At 42.7% G+C, this 21,433-nt stretch overlaps 1 protein-coding gene across 2 annotated transcripts in view; it reads right to left on the bottom strand.

Moving 5' to 3' along the window:
- LUC7L2 (LUC7 like 2, pre-mRNA splicing factor) overlaps positions 1-21,433 on the bottom strand; it is a 78,335-nt gene that overhangs the window by 22,151 nt on the left and 34,751 nt on the right. For both annotated transcript variants that reach the window (XM_066596205.1, XM_066596204.1), the window contains 2 exons: positions 16,585-16,695; positions 7,831-7,974 (listed from right to left, as the gene is read on the bottom strand). In XM_066596205.1, the coding sequence (XP_066452302.1) occupies positions 7,831-7,974; positions 16,585-16,695 (255 nt within the window). The remainder of the gene's footprint in view (positions 1-7,830; positions 7,975-16,584; positions 16,696-21,433) is intronic.

Raw genomic sequence — 21,433 nt, 5'->3', positions numbered from 1 at the left:
AACAGATAGTACTTACCCGAATCCCTGCGGTCCGGCGTCTTCATACTTACCTTGTGAAGATGGCCGCCGGGATCTTCACCCTCGGTGGACCGCAGGGCTTCTGTGCGGTCCATTGCCAATTCCAGCCTCCTGATTGTCTGGAATCGGCACACGTGACGGGGCGGAGCTACGAGGAGCCGCTCTCCGGCACGAGCGGCCCCATTCAGAAGACAGGACTGCGCAAGCGCGTATAATCGGGCGATTAGACGCTGAAGATTAGACGGCACCATGGAGACGGGGACGCCAGCAACGGAACAGGTAAGTGAATAACTTCTGTATAGCTCATAATTAATGCACAATGTATATTACAAAGTGCATTAATATGGCCATACAGAAGTGCTTACCCCCACTTTGTTTCGCGGGACAACCCCTTTAATGACAGTAGCAATTTCCCCAGTCCTGTCATGCATACTGTGACACTGAACGGGTTAATTCTGGATGGTCGCTATATTTCACCCCGGTTCAGATTGTATGCCCATGAAGGGAGTCCGTGTCTCACTGCGTGGGACACGGGGAAAAACCAGGGATGTGATCTTCAGCATATAGTTGCTGGAGATGCTTTTTACAAAATGTGTTGGGCCTGGGTTTTTTGGAATGGATGGCAGGCTTGGTAGTGGGGCTGCCCATTCCACCCCCTCCTCTCCAAGTCTTATTAGGGGGAGGCAAGCTCCCCAGGTGTAGAGGCTGGGTAAGTAACCCAGCCTATAACGTCTGCAAAGAGGCAGACAGACAGGAGGCCGGGTGCAACTAAGTACGCTGGAAGCTGCTGGTCTCAGGAGAGGCCTTATCCCTGACCAGGGGACAGACTGGACTTTGGTACAAGTGTGTGTTTTTCGTAAGGCTGCAGCAAGCCATACGTATAGTTAGGGAAGGACTATATTTAGCTGGTGCTGGATAAGCAGGATTTTGTTTAAGCCTGAAGTTAAGGCTGTGTTTTGTTTAATTTTTGTGCTTTTCTAATAAACACAGGCCCAGCCTGTATGGACTTTTATTTGCTGTTGTGGTCTCCGACTGCTGCTCACACTGCAACACCACGCTCTACCTGAGCTGGCTCTCCCACAATACATGTAATGCAATTTAAATTTGTATGCGTGTTATGTTTATACTGTGATTTTCAGAGGCTTTTTGGTGGCAAACAGGGCCTTCTTTCTGTGGTATATAATTATAGGTAACTTAAAAAAATTGTCATGGAAATGTATCGTTGTATTGGTTCAGGTAACTAGGACAACTAGCTTGAGTGTATAGTCTGTTTTTGGATGAACCAATCACAGCTCTTGCATTGGTCCATCGAGTGCAGCATTGATTGGCTGAGTAGCACTGGACAAGCCAAGCAGAGCCAACGCTTCCTGGAGGCGGGATTTATGAATCTCGTGACCAGGAAGTAATTTTCTGTGGGAAAACGAGGACTGCAAGACTCACAGCGGAGCTCCGCACAGCAGCAGGAGGACCAATACTGAGCCTTCTGGGCAAGTATGCCTTTTATTTTTTCAGGGAATGCAGTTAGGGCTTATTTTAGGGGTGAGCTTAACCTTCTTGTGATAAAATCGTGCAATTTTATCACTGGAATCAGCATAGCAATGCATGATTTTTAACAATAAAAACGCATCACTGACGCTACAAAATAGCGGAAACACAGCTGTGCTATAACTGCAATTTTGAAGGCGCAGGTACATAACAAATACGACTGTTACATGCATATTTACTGCATAATTTAAGCAGTCGTGGTCTATTATTCGTAATATGTGCCAGAATAGGACATGCTGCAGATTTCTTCATGCACGTAAATAAACATAGGTCTGAATGGTCTAATAGAATTTAATAGGCTTTTAGCACAGACAACATAAGACCATGTGGGCGAGCTCTAATGCTCCTTGTGTAAGGAAATGCCCAAGAGGTTTTGTATATGAACTGCAGGGCCTAAAAACATAAACCATAGGTAGTGTAAGTTTCCTGGAACAGTGTAATTTTGACATAGACTGAGAATCCTGCTGGTATTCATCCTGGGGTATAATGGCTATTTTTTGGTAGGTGGAACGAAAAGGAAAAATAAAAGAAATGTTTGTGGAAAATACAGCAGTGTTGCAATTTTACAGTTAGAGCGCCCCCTATTGAACCATTGCAGTCAAAATCTTAACTTTCAAGGCTAGAGAGTTTTTTCGTCCCTGTCTTAAAGGTGTTGTCAGAGTTACAGTTCAACTGTAAACCACTAAAACAAATTGTGATATACTCACCTCTCCCTGTTCCTACTATGTCCTGCGGCGCTGCTCCAAGTCTTACCTGTGACGTCAAGTTTAGAGTCTGTCCAAGCCCGTTTATGGGGCATCACATGCACTACAGCCAATAACAGAGCTTAGCGCTCAACTGCAATTGGCTGCAGCCTGTAAACAAACAGAGGATTGAGTATCCACACGGGACAAAGCAAAAGTGGGGATAGTGGAGTAGATAATTGATTATTATTTTAGTGCCTGGGAAAGGAATTTTACAGCTGTACCTCAAACAACCCGTTTAACTTATCCCCCAAAAACCAAAGTTCTCATGCAGCTATGTTGATTGGGAAATAAAATGTATGGCCGAGTTGTATACTTTAATGATACCATGTAATATACTGAAAAAAAAATGATGATTTTTTTCTTCTTTAAATGGGGTGTTTGGGAGGAAAAAATGTAACTGTGCCTTTAAAAGGTTTCATTTTAATTTTTTAAACTCATTTTATTGAAAGATTGCTTACAAAAGTCATGTAAAATTATATGTAAAAAACACTAAAACAAACATTTTGCACTGTCTTACAACTAGTAGTAGAAGAGAACATGAAAAAAAATAGTAGGTCACTTGTCATACAAATTATTCAATGCCTCGCTGATATTAACACTGGCCAATAAGCTACGAAGACCACATATTAAAAACAGTAAAAGGAGGGGTAACACCAAATGCCCCAAATCTGCTTAAATTTATCTGGAGACCCCGTTTTTATAAACCACACCATATTAAATCACATGCTTCCACTTGGCGAGGGAAGGGGACCTCGTGGCCAGATATCTATCAGATATCAATGGCCTTTAGAGCCATGAAGAGAGATTCTTGAAGAAAGAAATTTTCATCATGTGACCAGGCACCTGGGTCGGGGATGTCTGCCCATAATCTGAGAAAGTTACCTCCATCCAAAAGGACTAAATATAGGAGCAGGGTCATATTAAATGATTGAAATCAGCATTTCCAAATGGGCATCTATGACACTGAGAAGTTTATGACCACCCCATATGTTTCAACCCAGTCAGAGTTAGGCCCAATGTACATGTGCGGATTGGATTTATTAAATCCTGCACTAGCCGCCCATAGGAAACAATTGCGGTCCGCAACTGAATTAAACCCTGTGGATTTGATTTTTAGGTGCTTTGCGAATGCCCCGCGCAGGTCTAAAAATCGCAGCATGCTCCATTTTATCGCGGATGTGGCTCCTAAGGCAACATTGATGGATCATGTAGAGTTGTATAAATCATTTAAATCGACAGGATACCTGTAAGTGAGATACCATCGCCTCACCCCAAAGCTGACCATCTAAAAAGTACTTTTTACTTCGAGAACGCAGCAAGCTCAACTTTACTAGCTCGTCTAGACAGTAGATTTGTGTAGAATCTAGATACTGGCCCACCAGGTCCCTGGGACTGAAGATTACTTATAGGAAGGTACATAGATAAGGAGAATGGGGCCTGTGGAAATGGAGCCAATAGCGAGTGCCTTCACCAAATACAATTAAAAATATCTCGCCGATTTGATATCCGTTACCCAGGTCAGCTACAGAAGAGACCGAGCCGTCAAACCGGAGCACTTGTGAATCTCCATAAATACTCAACTCAATCTAGAACTGAACCTCATTCAGCTTGAATACCTCAGGGAGTGTAGTATGGTACCCTAGAGGAGTCTCACTATAGTACTAGCAATACCCCGGGTCACTCCAGCAGAGTTCCATACACTTCTAGCTAGCCTTTGGTAAGGGGGGAGGGGAAGTGGGAGGAGTTTTGTTTTTATGGCGCTCACCGTGTAGTAAAAATAACTTCATCAGTCTTATTATGGTGTCAAAATTATTTAAACAGAGTTACAAGAACGTTCCCCGTAAAACGGGGAGGTTAATCACCGGCCAGGAGACAAGAGCGAAGGCACACAGTTGTGCATCAGAGTCCAACACAAGATGGACAGCTGTAAAGTGCCAGAGGATTTCAGACTGTCATTTGATGCTAAACCAACTACTCGAGGAGAATTAAGTATTGTTACCAGTGAGGATACCAAACATGTAGAGCGATAAATAGCCTATAACGGAAGAATGCAAACACTTGTTAATAGACCTGTGCTTATCTGCTGCTGATACGCTCAAGGTCACATTCTTAGGGCTCATGTCCACGGGGAAAATAGGATTTAGGATCCGCAGCAGATTTCCTGCGTGCGGATCCGCACCCCATAGGGATGCATTGACCACCCGCGGGTACATAAATACCCGCGGATCGTCAATAAAAGTGATTTTAAAAAAAATGGAGCATGAAAAAATCTGGACCATGCTCCATTTTCATGCGGGTCTCCCGCGGGGACGGCTCCCGCGGGCTTCTATTGAAGCCTATGGAAGCCGTCCGGATCCGCGGGAGACCTAAAATAGGAATTTAAAGCATTTACTCACCCGCAGCGGACCGCGAAGCTCTTCTCTTCCTCACGGCCGCATCTCCCTTGCTTCGGCTCGGCGGATGTGCCCGGCGCATGCGCGCGGCACGTCGACGACGTGCCGGCGACGTGCCGCCGGCGTCAGGAATTCATCCGGCCGTGAGGAACAGCTGATCTTCGTCGCCCGCGCCGGATAGGTAAATTCTTTTAAATTGCTATTTTCGGCGCTCATGTCCGCGGGGCAGGATCTGATTTTCCCCGTGGACATGAGGCCTTAGAGAGAAGCATACTAAAAGAAAATTCAAAGTGAATTAACCCTTAATTACCACAAAAATTTGGTAATTTTTAACCCTTCGTTTATTAGAACAATACCAATACTACTTTTAAAAAGTCAAACCTTTAAGAGAAGGGGGGGGGGGGGGGGAAAGGGCTTTCGGCTCACGTTTCCTGAGACTTGTAACTTTTTAGTTGTCCGCCAAATGGGCAGCATGGAGGTTTGTCTTTTTTGGGGCAAGCTGTGCTTTTCATTGGTATCATTTTTGGGTACATACAACTTTTTGATCACTTTTTATTCACTAAGGAGACAGGGTGCCCTCAAAAAGACAATTTTGGCATTGTGTACTTTTTTCTTGCACTGTTCACCATGAAGGATAAATAGTGCAATATTTTAATAGTTCGATCTTTTACGAACACAGCGATATCAATTTATGCTTTTATTTTTTATATGAAAAATAGGAAAAAGTTGTTTTTTTTGTTTTGAAGCCCCAGTATGAGCGGCATGGAGATAGATGTTAAGGAGACACTAGTTTAGTAGTTATCAGTGAAAAAACTAATTGAGCCAAGACCCAATCAAGTCACAGACTATTATGTCAGTGATTACTATGTCACAGACATCCAGGAGGGGGGTGGGTGGGGGGGTGTAATGTCACGTTGCTTGCCTTTGTAAATTCTAAAGGCAGAAGTAATATATTAAATATACACTATAGGGATTATCAGAAGTAAATGGGACAATTCTGATGATCATTACTTAGTAAAGAACTGCGGGGCATGTGATTCCCTTATGTATAAGAATTAGAAACAAATTTTTAATTTTTTAAAATTAAAATCCTTTTTAATAATAATAATTAAAAAAAAACCACACACTTTTTTTTACCCAAAACAAATCCTACTAAGGGGACAATACAATTATCAACATTTCAAAAGGATCCAAAGAATGGAGATCATGGTGTGCTCTAATCAAGAAAGAAAAAAAAAAAGAGCCAAAAGAAGAGGCAGCATACTTCTCTGGGCGTACCGCCTGCAGTCTATAGTTAGAACATTCAGATTTAAATTTACACTATGACTCTAATTTTCTTAGGAAGTAGAGCAAACTTACAAAATGACATAAGTTATCAAGTTAATGGAGAATATCACTGATAAGCAATATAAACAGTGTAAACCGACAAACAGAAATAAGACACTGTCTGAAAAGAGACAGTATATACAAGACAAAACTGGGTAAGAGGGAGGGGGAGGCAAAAAAAAAAAAGAAGGGGGGGGGGGGATTAGGTTATTGGGTTAGTGTCTTGACACCCACCCATTCACCACACCAAGTGCACCCAGGGCCTTCCTGCTACTTTTCTCTCTTCACCTCTCTTAGTACTCTCAGCTGACATTCTAAATGGAGCCGAGGGGGCCCAAGAATTATACCAGGAGTTTCTCCATCTTGTGGGTCCAAAGAGCCAGGGTGGATGGTGAAGAGGACTTCCAAAAGGCCAAGATACAAGAGTGAGCTGCATTAACAAGGTGTAGAGCAAAGGCATGCTCAATGGAGTCCCACTGCTTCAAGAGAGTCTTTTCTGTACCAGTCCATGACTAGCTTCAGCATTGCTGCATGATAGTAGCATGGTATGTCAGGTAAACCCACCCACCCTGAGATTTGGGCAAGTAGAGAATTCAGTGAGTTAACAGCATTGGCTTATTAGCCCAGATAAATGTAATCAACTCCAATGAGAGGTATTTAAAGTAGGGGTGAAAAGAAGCCATTGTCCTTGGTAGAAGCAGTGGGGGCCTGATATAGGGACTGTATCCAAGTCCCCATGACCGGGCAAAGGTCGAAATGCCTTAGTACTGCAAAGAGAAGAGGCCATGCCACCCGGTCAAAAGCCTGCTCAGCATCGGTGGATAGTAGGCAGAGAGGGATATGTTTAACTTTAGCATAGTGTATTTGGCTCAGGAATTTTGTGGTGTTTACGCGGGCCTCTCTAGAGGGGATGAATCCAACCTGAGAGTGTACCAACTCTGGTAGCAGTGGTGAGAGGCGCATTGCTAGGACCTTTGTAAATAGTAAGTTCTGCGTTGAGTAGGTAGATTATTTGAACAAAGAGTGGTGTCTCTACCTTATGTTTAACAGTAATCTGGAAGCTAGACACCTCAGGAGTGAGGGGGCATCCATCCACAATGGAGTTCAGTGCCGAAGTTAGTGAACTGGTGAGCAGGTCTGAATATTTGTTATAGTGCGAAGACGGGAGGCCATCTGGAACAGAAGGAATACTAGAAGGCATTGATTTTAAGGCTTGAGAAATCGGTCTGTCTGGGGCACTCACTGACTCCAGTCATACTGAGAACAGGCCAGACCTCTCCAAATACTGCCGCATTTGGGAGCCCTTGGTGAAATCAACTCCCATCTCTCAGTGGGTGTCAAATTGTACAACTCCCTATAGATCTTGCCACGGTCCTCCTATATTTCCGAATTAAAAAAAAAAAAAAAAGTCCTCTGGCTAGAACGGATTAAGTCTAATTTATCTTAGACGTTTACTGGCTATACAGAATGTGAAGTGCATGGAAGCTGTGTGGGAACGTTTATGCGTCTTTTCTACAGCTCCAATTTCAGCTACAAGGGCCGCTATTGCACGTGATCTTACTTTTTAATGCTGAGTTCCTTGCCTCACGAATAGCCCCGAACAACACATTTATGCTCTGCCCACACCGTAAGGGAAGAGATGTCCCTCCAGTAGGTGTTCCTCAAAGTAGTGAATTAGATCTGCTCGAATAGGCTCACCAATAGCCATGTCATGCAACAGAGACATTCAGTCGAACACCAGTGCCAAGGTCTGGGTAAGGTTGCAGGGGATTTCTTTAAACAAAATATTATAATAAACAAACCTCAGCTTCTCTCTTCCGAATTCTGGTCTTTTCAACTTCATCCATAACCTTCTGTGATTCTTCAACATTTCCTTCTGCTCCTAGCTGCTCAGCTTTAGCTAGCAGTTTTCCAATCTCTTCATTCAGTTCATGGACTTTCTCTGCCTGAACAAATTAAATATTTAGGCATTAGAATACATAATCAACATCTCTACAACCATATGGCAGTGGCAATTTGTCATAAAACATGTAAATTATGACAAGTAGCTAAAAACCTGTCACAAGGCGCAGCTCTCCAAAATGAAGTAACCGTTGAAGAGCAAATAATATTTTATTGGATAACAGCTTAGAACTAACAGAAAAACTCATTTTGGAGGCACAGTCTCTTCAATTTAGCTGGGATAGCACACAACAAGTTAACAAATGGATTCTTAGTTGCACTTATTAGCCGATATGGTGGAACACCGGCAGTAGGGGAGTTAATCAGAAAAAGAACTCCGTGGCAGCATACAATGGTGCAGAAATAAATTTCAAAAAACTTTATTCCTCCATCTTCAAAAATGCAACATTTCGATCAACAAGTACGATCTTTGGGGCGGAGCCTGGCCGGAGATGTAGATAGTCACATCTCAGAGTAGCTCCTGCAAGATCCGACATTCCCATCCTGTTAACGGGACCCAGAGACGCCGAAAGGCAATCAAAAAGCAGCGGAGGCACAGTAGCAAGCTCCAGAGACAGAACAGACAGCAGCAGAGTTAATGATGCGAGGCAAGGAGCGGGGGAAGGCAGATGAAGCCGGCGGCAGGCAGAAACAACATGGCGCCGGAGGGAGGGAGCCGAGAACGCTCATACCGCGGCCCAGCACAAACAGTGCAGACACAGCACGTAAACTGGCAAGGTATGCCAGGGAGGAGGGGGGCAGAAAACAGGACTCCATAAGCCTAAAACAACAGAGGGGAGAGCGGGAGAGCCCACAGAGAAGCACACAAACGGAGGGAGCAGGAGGGGAGGAAGAAACTGCAGACACAGTACATGCAGAAAGTGAAAGTCAAAAGGAAAGAGCAGACAAAGCAAACACAACAACGGACCCTGCTAAACACAGCAAGGACAAGGAAAAACAAAATAGTCTACATGCTGTACAAGATCATGCTGGAAATAAGCAGGAAGTCACAAGTCAGGCAGACAACCCCAACTACAAAAATAAAGGTGCAAACAGTGTCAATCCAGACGAACACTACACAGAAGACAGCATGAATAATGCAAGCAGCCCAGGCATATGCACGCACAGCGCAAATCATACAGACACCTCAGAAAGCACTATACGAGACACCTCCCAAAGTGCAGAAGATGCCGCCAAAAAAGATCAAAGGTAGGAGGACGAAAGGTGCGCCAGGGAGCCTACGTTGAAAGAAATATTCAGCGAAATCACTAAAGGCAACGCATCACTGAACAACCTTAATATGCAGATGGGGGCGATGCAAAGTAATGTAAACCTGCTACGGCAAGATATGAGGAAAATATCAGAGCGTCTGACAGAAACTGAACAACGTATAAGCGACGTAGAAGACGCAATACAGCCGATGCAACGAGACGTGGAAAAAAATCTGCATGACATACAATATCTACAGAACAAGGTAGACGACCTAGAAAATAGGTCAAGAAGGAACAACGTGCGGATTGTGGGCCTCCCAGAAAAGACGGAAGGAAGAAACCCTGCAGAATTTTTTGAAACATGGCTGCCCGAACTGTTCGGAAGAAACACTCTAACTGCAATGTTTGCAGTCGAAAGAGCCCACCGTGTACCGACACGACCCCTCCCCCTGGGGGCTCCAGCCAGACCGATACTCATCAAAGTACTGCATTACAGAGACCGTGATACCATACTCCAAAAGGCCCGCGAAAAGGGTGAAATCCAATATAATGGCGTGAAAGTCTCCTTCTATCCAGATTTCTCCACGGAAATACAAAAGAAGCGAGCAACATTTGTAGAAATAAAAAGACGACTGCGAAACCTACAAGTGCCCTACGGGATGCTGTACCCGGCTAAACTGAGAGTGGCGGCGCTGGGCACGACACAATTCTTTGAAAACCCAAAAGATGCAGGTGCCTGGATAGATCAAAATGAAGAACAGATCCGGAGGGGAAGATCGCCGCGCAAGACACCATGAAGAGGCTGCACCTAAAGAAACGTTCATGCGAAGGGAACCGAAAATTTCTGAAAGGAGCTCCTGGGACGACAGGATGCATCGCGTAGGAGAATGGAGGACTGGTACCCCGATCCGATGAGACAACGGATCAGTGAGTTACATGTTGGGGGTGTCTGTTGTTTGGTCTCTCTCTCGCATATTAGGGGAATATTAGATAAGATACAGTTAAAAGGGATAAGGTTAAACGATAGAAAAATGATTCAGGGTGGGATAAGGGGAAGAAATGTCAACGTAAATGTACAAATGATAAATGTGTTGCAAATAACGAAAATATGTATAGTAAATGTGGATAAATGTCTGTACTGGGGGATGTGGGGGACCAAACCAAAATGTTACTGGAGAGCCCTATGCGGAGAACAAACAGTAATACACATACACATATACGGGGCGACACGGGCGAGACACAAATACAGAGATGGGGACCCTCCCAGTGCGTCTCACTCATAAAAACAAAAAGGGGTGGAGGCGCCCAGAAAATAATAACCCTGCGGAAAACAAAAAACAAGGAAAATGGGTAGTAGGATAAGGGTCGTATCGTGGAACGTGAGAGGTATGAGTGACCAGACAAAACGATCAGCAGTACTGCAAGTCATCAAGGAACAAGGCCTGGCTATTATATGCTTGCAGGAAACACATTTATCAAAAGAAAATACGGACACGTTCAAAATAGGGGGGATGGGTCAGAGCTTCCACTCCACACACACGAGGTACTCCAGGGGGGTCAGCATAGTGATACACAGAAATATACCGTTTAAATGTCTCTCACGAAAAATTGACCCAGAAGGCCGCTTTATATGCCTACACTGCAGAATCTACAACTACACATGCATTATAGCTTCAGTATATATCCCGCCACCATATAATAACATGATAATGAGGCAAGTTATAGGTTTCATAACAGATAAACCGGACATTCCAGTCCTTATCATAGGCGACTTTAATTCGGTCATTAACCCTGCACAGGACAGACTAAGGGCAGGAAACGCAAACGAAGAAAGGAACCTGACATCACTTGGTAAACTAATAAACGAGATATCATTGATAGACATATGGAGAACACGGCACCCCACAAACAAACAATACTCCTGCTACTCATCCACATACCAATGCTTATCTAGAATAGACCTAGCGGTAGGGAATATTCAGATATATAGAGATATAACCTCGATAGAATATCTACCAAGAGTTGTTTCTGACCACTCCATCCTACGTCTGGACATACAGCACAGTAACACTGTGAGTCATTCCCAAAAGAGATGGAATCTGAACTCGCACTGGCTAAACATATTAAACAAGGAAAACGTGAAAAAAACACTAGAGGAATACTTCATATTAAATAAGGATACCACAAGTATGACGATTTGCTGGGAGGCCATGAAGGCATATATGAGGGGGGTATACATACAGCAAATCACACAGGCAAAAAAGGGACATAGAGAAAGAGGGCAAAAAATACGAGACAAACTAAAAGAATCAGAAGAAAATTACATAAAAGAGAAAACTATAACAACACTCAACCTATGGAAACAGGCCCAAGAGGCCCTTAATAAATACGTCCTAGAAACGGCAGCCACTAAAAATGGGTTCAGGAAACAGACATATTATGAGGAGGGAGAAAAAACAGGACATATGCTGGCAGTTATAGCCCGAGCACAAACTAGCCCCACATACATCATTGAACTAAAAGACGCACAAGGCGAGATAGTCAGGGACGCAACATCCATAAGAGAGATTGCACGGGAATTTTACTCCTCTCTGTATTCCTCGAAACTGGAAAAAACGGTAGAACAAATCGAGGAATACTTGGCGGATATAAGAACACATAAATTGACGGAGGAACAGAGAGAGTTTCTAGATGCACCAATAGACTTGGAGGAGATGCAAGAGGCAGTAAAAGATATGCAAAATAACAAGGCCCCAGGGGAGGATGGTTTCCCAATAGAATTTTACAAACAACATGCAGACACTTTATTACCACAACTCCTGGAGACATGGGCGGGGGCGGAAAAGGAAGGGGAACTACCACAAACAATGCGAAAAGCAAAAATAATAATTCTGTTAAAACCAGAAAAGGACCCCCTGTTGATGGACTCGTATAGGCCGATATCGCTGTTAAACGCGGATGTCAAAATTATAGCAAAAGTTTTAGCCAAGCGGCTATCACAAGTGGCATCCACCTTGGTGCATCCAGACCAGAGTGGGTTTATACCAGCAAGATCAACGGCAACGAACATCCGTAGAGTATTTCTAAACCTACAAATACCCGTAGATAATACCGGAGACAGAATCATATGCTCACTGGACGCGGCCAAGGCGTTTGATAGCGTTGAGTGGCAATACCTGTGGAAGGTACTAGAAAAAATGGGCTGTGGCCCAATATTTGTGAGACGAGTAAAACTCCTATATGCTAGAGCGGAGGCGGATGTGTCCATCAACGGGGGGTCATCAGAAACATTCCCACTACATAGAGGGACAAGGCAGGGATGCCCACTATCGCCACTCCTGTTTGCACTTGCAATAGAACCCCTAGCATGCAAAATTCGGTCACACCAGGAAATAGTGGGATTCATAAGAGGAAACATGGAGGAGAAAATCGCTTTGTATGCAGACGACATGTTATTATTTTTAGGGGACAGGGAAAAATCTTTAGAAACCACGATGCAAACAATAAAAGAATTTGGAGCCTTCTCAGGACTCGCTATCAATTGGACCAAATCCGAAATACTATCAATAGACACCCCAGACATGCAAGTTGCCAACAGAGAATTAACCCTGAAATGCACCCCAACAATTAAATATCTGGGAGTTAAAATTACGAAAGAGGTCAGTGAGTACGGGAAAATAAACCTGGAACCACTTATGGAAAAATGGAAACAAAAACTTCACATATGGAAAAAACTACCCATGACAATCATAGGAAGAGTGAATCTTATAAAAATGATATGGATGCCCCAATTACTGTATCTAATACACAACTCCCCACACTGGATAACACAAAAATTTTTCCACAAGGCCAAGGGACTGTTTAGAGAACTCATATGGGGAGGGAAGACACCTAGGATAAAATTAGAACTGCTATACAATTCAAAAGAAAAGGGAGGATTAGCCTTGCCCAATCCGTTCTCGTACTTCATGGCCTCCCAGCTGCAACATCTCAGGGGATGGGAGACAGAAGAAACACACGACGCTAGTTTCAGAATCCTTAAAAATCTCTTTAACGGATCACATTTGTTTGAAACCCTGGAACGTGGAGCGTTTAAAAAAAAACGGTCAAAGTGCCCCCACGCTATTATTGATACATAAAATATGGTGGAAGACCAGAAACATGCTTGATATAAAAAACTGCACACAACATACCCCCATATGGAATAACCCGCACCTGCCAGAAATCAACAAGCTAAAAGGATTCCAAGGGTGGAAAGACAGGGGAGTTAGGAGAATGGATCAGATACTGGAGGGGGGGGAACTAAAAACCTTCGAGCAGTTAAGGCAAAACCACGACATCCCCAATAGTGACTTTTACAAATATCTGCAACTTAGACACGCTATACAAACGGAAAAAAACACGGCGGAAATAACAATGGCAATAAATATAGTAGCGGACATAATAGGAAAAGCCACCACCACAGCGGGGAAAATATCTGTACTATATTCCCATATACAGGACACGGTCAATGCACACAACCCGTTATCAACAAGAGCAAAATGGGAGGCAGACATAGGGCCCATTGAGGAGTCGCACTGGGAGGAAATCCTACAAATGACACCCAAGCTATCTCTGAGCGAATCACACAGAGTCTCACAAATATTTCTAATACACAGAGTGTACCGCACCCCGGCCTTCTTACACAATATAGGAATGAGAACCTCCCCGATATGTGTAAGGTGCAAAACCCACACGGCGGACCTAATCCACATGCTATGGCGATGTCCGAAATTGCACAGATATTGGATGGGAATAAGAAATGCAATTAACGCGGCATTTGGCATACGTATGGACTTTACACCATACGTGTGCATTCTGGGATACATACAGGATCTAACATTAGATGATCATGAAAAACTAGCAGTAGCCAGACTATTGTATATAGCCAGAAAAACAATAGCCCAGCGCTGGTTGGACGAAGAACCACCCACGCTGGGAGAATTCAAAAATAAGGTCAACCAAATTTTACCGTGGGAAAGGAGTATTTACACTAAGCGTAAGACCAGTCAAAAATATCAGGACATATGGCTGAGATGGATACACGCCCAGAGCAGTAATGTTGGATCAAATACATAGGGAGTGGTGAGCCGTGTGGGGAGGCACCAGTAAACCGGGGATTTACTAAGACATAACAACGTATGTAATGGATATATATAAAGTTTATTGGGAAATGTAGAACAAATTACAGACTCGATATACAATAAAATAAAGTGGTAAGGAGTAATAGGGAAAAGTTAAGAAAGGAGGGATTGGAGAGAGAGAGACCGGGCAACGGGCAAAAGAAATATGACCCCCCCTCGAATGCAACAAAAAATCTAACCCTGAATCAATAAAAGAAAACAGCAAGAAGATAAGCAACACGAAGACCAAAGAAGAAAACAAATATACGTTACATGAACTGTTATTATTGTTTACGACACAACACTGTGTTCATTCAGAGACAGTTTACCCAAAGAACAGAACGTTGAGAGAGAGATCTTAGGGGGGATGGGGGAGGGAGGGGGGTGAGGGGAAGGGGGTGGGTGAGAGGGGGAGGGGGAGGGAGGGAGGGGAAACCAAAGATTTGTTAAAAAAAATGTTTTAAAATATGCAAAAGGTGAAAAAGTTTAATAAAAAATACTTTAATTAAAAAAAACAAGTACGATCTTTGTCAAGCGTTCATAGCAAACACACCATGCCAATATCAATATATACAAAACAGAAAAAACACACTAACTAATCAGAAAATTAATATCATGTGATGCTGAAAATGTTGGTAAAGCACCTATATTGATGACGCTTGAGTTAAGGGCTTTAAGATTATTAAGCTTTGAATCCCCACGCGCTTTACCCTATAGAGTGTTGCGGTTCCTCTTCCTACCAGGAAACGGGCAACTAGGGGTACGTTCTTGATGTTTTTATATTGTCTACATATGGGGTGATTTGGGTATGATTGAATACACATGTATCAGTCTTAATTCGATTGGTTAGAGTGTTTTTCCTGTTTTGTATATATTAATATGGGCATGCTAGGTTTGCTATGAAGGCTTGACAATGATCATACTTTTTGATCGAAACATTGCATTTTTAAAAGATGGAGGAATAAAGTTTTTTGAAATTTATTTCTGCACCATTGTATTCTGCCATGGGGTTCTTTTTCTCTGCTTGGGATGTCATTAAGGGAACGAAGGTTCAGGTTCCCTCTGGCTGTGGTTCTTATATAATACTTGTATGTCCCACCTACACTGGGTTAAACAGAGTGTTTGTTATACTCTTTCTGCAATAGGGGAATTAATGGCGCCAGGAAGCAGGAGCTTCTTTGCTGATAGAGTGCTGAATTTGCAGCACTTCCCAGGGTTCGTCTACTTTGCATGACCTGTTACATACAGGTTTCGACTAGCTGGCACCACCTCCTTACACGCACATTGACCTACAAATATACCACGGACATCCTAGCCGAGCAAAAACCACCACCGGGATTGCTTCACCTCTCCCTCAGCACAAATGTGTAAATGTCAAGTAACAAAAAGCTTATTATATGGCACGTCCATTCTCCAAAGCTTGCATTGAGCAGAGATCTCTGCAGATCTTAGAGGATACCTGTGTGAGCACCTAGTGAAACTGCGATCATCACTCTGTAAAGGTTGGCAGAGTTATTTTGGGGAAGAAGATGGGCTTGTGTGGCTGCCAGTAATATTGAGTAAGTGGAGATGGGACAGTGGGAGAAAGGTCTGCTTTGTATTCTCTCTTTCTTTTCTTTTTAAATCACTGGGTGCTGGGATAGTAACAAGCCAGTCTGTACTCACCAGTAGTGCCAAGGCAGCATGGTCACATGCTGTCAACTTATTAACGAAAATGGCCAAGTAATGCCTCAAAGTTAGTGGTGCTTGGAAGTTATGGCTGCGCTTTCTAACTAAACAACACTTGTTTTAGTTTAAAAGTTTAACTGTTTTGATATTCCAGATGTAAGATTTCCTTAATCTTAAACTACATGTAAGGCAACCAGTATTACTTATGCAAACACAAAACTGATTCTTACTATGTATTGCTACTTGCTGATTGTTTATTTGCATATGTATGATATATGTGGGGAAAAAAAACAACAATTTGGATTAAAAAAAATAAATAAATTAGTGGTGCTGCTGAGGCCAGTGATTGTCAGCAGCAGTCACACACTTAGGCAAAACTTGACCACACTACCAGAAATCAGGATTGAGCAAAAGGGGAACTGAGTAAGGGGATGCAACCGGTGAGTATAGATTAGTTTATTAGTTTTACAGTGATCAGTGACTTTTTAAATAAAACAAAAAAAAAGTTAGCCACTAGACAACCCTTTCAAGTTTTTTTTAAAACACACAAATGTAAAAAGGTTAAATGCCTTACTTTGGCAGCCACTTCTGCACTTATTTCCTTCTGAGAATCAGCCAGACTTTTTTTTGCAACGTCTGTTTGTCGGTCACAGTCTGCGATGAAGGACTTCAAGTGGTCCATTGCCTGTTAGGGTAGATATGGTTTTAGAATCATTGGAAAAATCTTTAATCATCATCATATAGAAAAATTAAAGGTCCATCAAAAACTTGTATCACTGCCTCCATTTCTCTTGATATAAGGGAATTTGGTCAAAATCTTGGATGGATAATTAGCATATTTTTGAGCACCCTAAAGGCTCATATACACAACCAAATTATAGGTCTTTACAATCTCCAAGTTCTATGGAGCCATAATACAGTATGTATAGAAGCCTGCATATATTTGCCCCCCATACAGAGGTTATGTTGTGTTGGAGTTATAAAAATCATATAAAACCAGCCTCATTGCAGAAGTATTGTTTGTAGGGAATAATACAGCCACAAAATGTTGTCATGTAGAAGAACCAAATGGCAGCCAAGAGTGCTAATGGCTGCAAATACTTATTGTGCCTCAATACATGTGGGATTGCTGTCTTTATAACAATGATTGGGAACTGAAAACCAAGCCAGAATGTCATACACAGACAGCTGTTTCAGGGTTTGTGCCCCTCATCAGTGTGCAGTAGCATTCTGGCTTGGATAGCGAGAGGCTTAGAGATGCGGGTCAAGGATGGGAGGGGTATCCTCTCTCCTTGAGGAGGTGAGTGAGGAGGCCTATAAGGCCATGCATGCTCCGCAGAAAAATATGCAAATCCAGAAGACAAAATACCTATTGGATCGCAGCATTCCTTCAAATCAATGTCAGACACTTTAAAACAAGTCTTTAAAACGATTGGGAATTGAAAACCAAGCCAGTAAACAAACAAACATACAGCTGCCATCCAATACGTGGGCTTCTTTTAATGGACATAATAAAGAAGCGTCCAGGGATGTAATTTTATACTAGAAAGATTCTCGTGTGCTGCTTGCAAAAACTTTTTATTGCCTACACGTATTTGGAATTCCTTTTGGAGTCAGGATTCAGACGGCTAACCCCAAAAGCTTCCCCATATTGTACGGTAAATCGGTAGTGCTGCTGGATACCTTTTCTATACCCTTCATACTCTGTTGGTCACTCAGTTCCTTCCCATTTTTGCCTTTGGTTCTGCTGTTGCGTGCCAAGAAAAGTTTTTGGGCCATCGTGACCTATAGGAATAGGTCTCGCATATGGCCTTTCATGGCTTCTGCTTCAAGGCTCATTCCAGTCCATTTCCTTATCTTTCCTTGCTGCTCGCTGAAAATCGGCATTTAGTTGCCGAACTTTGTCTTTGCTGCTCTTCTTTTATCAGCTTTTCTGAGGGTTTGCTCGGACAGCCAATAGTGTTGTTTTTCTTGCTTCTTATAGGTGATATACTTACTGTCTGTTTCTATAACTGTGGATTGTATAGTGTACCATAGTTACTCTGGATGCTTTTCAGGTGTGCCAAGCAGTTCGAATCAGTTAGCGACCACAATAATGTATGATTGGTGCACTTGCTATTCTATATAAAAATTTGTTTGCCTTTATTAATACTTTATATGAATTTAAACCCTTAGCGAACCCCTATATGCCTTTTGACGGTGGACGTTAAGGGGTTTATTCTGACGCCCCATCTTTTGACGGCGGCTGCATCAGAAGCAAGGAGCAGGTCTCCCATGCCAAAAAGTGTAGGTGATGGCTTAGCACTTACTTTAACAGCGGGGACCTTAGAAACTACAGATCACCGCTGTTTAACCTTTTGCATGCTGGACAGGCATGTAAAAGGCTGACCGAGTGAGGGGGGGGGGGGGGGGGGGAGGAGCTCTGCTACTCAACCAATGGGCCCCCAAGATGCGATTGCAGGGTCCTGATGGGTTGCTATGGCACCCAGAGGCTTGAATATAGCCCCTGGGTCTGCAAGCTACAGTGGCCTATGAGGCTGAGCCTCTGAGCTGCATACGCTTTCCAATGCACGGCTATACTAAAGTATAGTTGTGTATTAGAGGAATGATAAAATATGCCGACATAAAGTCCCCTAGTGTGACAAAAATAAAGAGTTTACAAAAAGGTCTACAAGACACACAAACACAAAAAACAACTTTATACACAAGTGATATTGCTGCGTTCATGATGACCAAAAGAATAAAGTTATCACATTATTTAAACCGCACAGTGCTAGTCATAAAAAACAAACACACAGATGGCGAAAAAGGCTAATCTTGCCTTACAAAAATGTGGAATAGAAAGTGATCAAAAACGTCACATGGATCAACAAACTACCATTAAAAAGTGCAATTCATACCGCAAAAAAAACTAAAGAAAAAACTCACAGTACAGCTGAAGAAAAATAGAAAAATGTTAGGGTTCTTTGGTGGAACATTTTCCCATATAAAAGGTTTTAGATCATTTTTTTACCAATGCAATCCATAATTACAGCAACACATGCTTTGTTTTATATTTACAGAACCCCTTGACCAATCCAGGAGCTTCTTTCACCTTCTAGGCCAGGTGAACCAATGGGAGCAGAAAGTCCTGTTGGCAAGTAACTAGCATTCTCCCAGGCCCTCAACCTTTTGCCCTGAAGTGCTGCGATTACACTAACTTACAAGTGGCGTTCATTAACCCCTTAAGGACATGCCCCCCCAACCTAAAAAAAACAAACAAAACATAACTCCTTTATTTATCCATCGGCGTCGCTGTAGGAGGGCTTGTTTTTTCAATGGTACCATTCAATGTACCATATGATGTACTGAAAAGTTTTGAAAATTCTAAATGGAGTAAAATGAAAAGAAAAAAAAAAAGACCACAATCTTTCGGTGCATCTCTATGACGCACAAACTGCAACACAAATGACCTGATTTTATTCTATGGATCAGTACGATTACCAAGATATCAAACTTTTATAGGTTTTTTTTTGCTGTACTACATGTTTTAAATATATAAAAAAAATGTAAATTTAAATTGTTTTCTGTCGCCATCTTCTGAGCGCAACAACTTTATTTTTCCGTCGACATAGTTGTGTGAGGGCTCATTTTTTGCAGGACATACTCGTTGCGTTGGTAACATTTGGGTATACATGTGAATTTCTGATTGCTTTTTATTGCATTTTTTCCTGGACACAAGGTGACCAAAATTTTTTTGGTATTTTTTAAAAAAAAATTCTGACTTTCATAATGCATTACTTTGATAGATCAGACTTATGGACACAGCAATACCAAATATGTATTTTTGTTTTATTATTTAGATTCTATTATAAATATGGCAAAGGTTTTTTTTTTTAACTTACTTTTTTTTAATAATTAGTAAAACTTTATTAATCTCATTTTTAAAATTTTTCCCCCCCCTAGTCCCCAGAAGGGACAACAACTTGCAATTCTTTGATCACTTCTGTAGTATGATATAATGACACAGCATTTAATCATACTGCAATCGGGCAGACATTCCATCAAGCCACCCCACGGCCATGGCTTGACAGGCATTCTGCCAAGACAGCCCGGGATCTCTTTCAGAAGACCCCGGCTGCCACGACACCCGCATGGCTCCCTGAGATCTCATTGCGGAAAGGGTGAGGGCGAAGAAGGGTGGACCCCCGAACATCGCTCAGGGGATTTAAATGCCACTGTTAGAATTGCCAGCGGCATTTAAAGGATTAACAGCTCCAATCAGCCGCGCGGTTTATCGGAGCTGTTGCCTCCGGTTGTCGGTTGTAAGAAACAACTGGTGCCTGCGTTGTATGGAGGGAGATTGCCCCGCGGTCTCCCTTCATACATACTCCAATGCTGTAAATATGCATACTACAGCAGTAAGGTGTTAAAGATTTCCACTGTCCCACTTCTATTTATCTCAGGATGCTAAAAATGCACGTGTAATGATATAAGTCTCTATAGGTTACGTGCCAATCTGCAACTCTGAACTGATATCAGACTTTCTTTACAGGTGCTGAAGTGGTGCAAGGTCTGATAATGGACCCCGTGGGATACACAGTAGTCATCAGGTTCTTTTACTTGAAAGGCCGCACATCAAGGGAGACATTCAATGAGACGAAAGAGGTTTATAGGGAGGATTCCCCATTATATGATGTAGTCAACAACTGGCATAGTCAATTCAAATGTGGTCGGACTTCGGTGGAAACTGCTTCAATTTCAGGGCGACCCCACACTGCTATCGATGAACATACCATCCAGCAAGTGGAGGCTGCCACTTTGCAAAATTGCAGCGTAAGCATTCGCGACCTAGCCCAAAATGTCAAGATTAGTGTGGTGTCTGTTACAAAAAAAATAAAAAAATCATCAAAGACCATCTTCATATGCATAAGGTATCGGCTCGCTGGGTTCCGCGGCTGCTCACAACTTTCCAGAAGCAGGAACGAGTGGAATCCTCCCCAGCTTTTAACTATGTGCCATGGAAACCAGAAAGACTTTTGCAACAGACTGATCACACAGGATAAAAGCTGGGTCCATCACTAAGATCCGGAAACTAAAGTCAAGTTGATGCAATGGAAGCATCCGGACTCACCACCTCCAAAGAAGGCACGTGCCTAACCCTTGGCGGGCAAAGTCATTCTCACAGTGTTTTGGAACCATCACAGAGTAGTCTTGATGGATTTCCTATGCTTCACTGCTGCGGAAATTGCGGGAGGCCATTAAAACCAATAAACATGGCATGCTCACCAAAGATGTCGGCCTTCTGCAAGACAACTCACATGTCGCCCAGACGTAAGCAAGCTGCTGCAGATATGAAAATCTCCCTTATTCACCTGACCTCACACCATTGGACTAAGTCATTTTTGAAGGGCAATCATTTTCCAGATGAGGAGACTGATTTC

Source organism: Eleutherodactylus coqui, chromosome 3, assembly GCF_035609145.1.
Source record: "Eleutherodactylus coqui strain aEleCoq1 chromosome 3, aEleCoq1.hap1, whole genome shotgun sequence".
Lineage (NCBI taxonomy): Eukaryota > Metazoa > Chordata > Amphibia > Anura > Eleutherodactylidae > Eleutherodactylus > Eleutherodactylus coqui.
The sequence above is the reverse complement of the archived record's forward strand: the minus strand, read 5'-3'. Positions and strand labels throughout refer to the sequence as shown.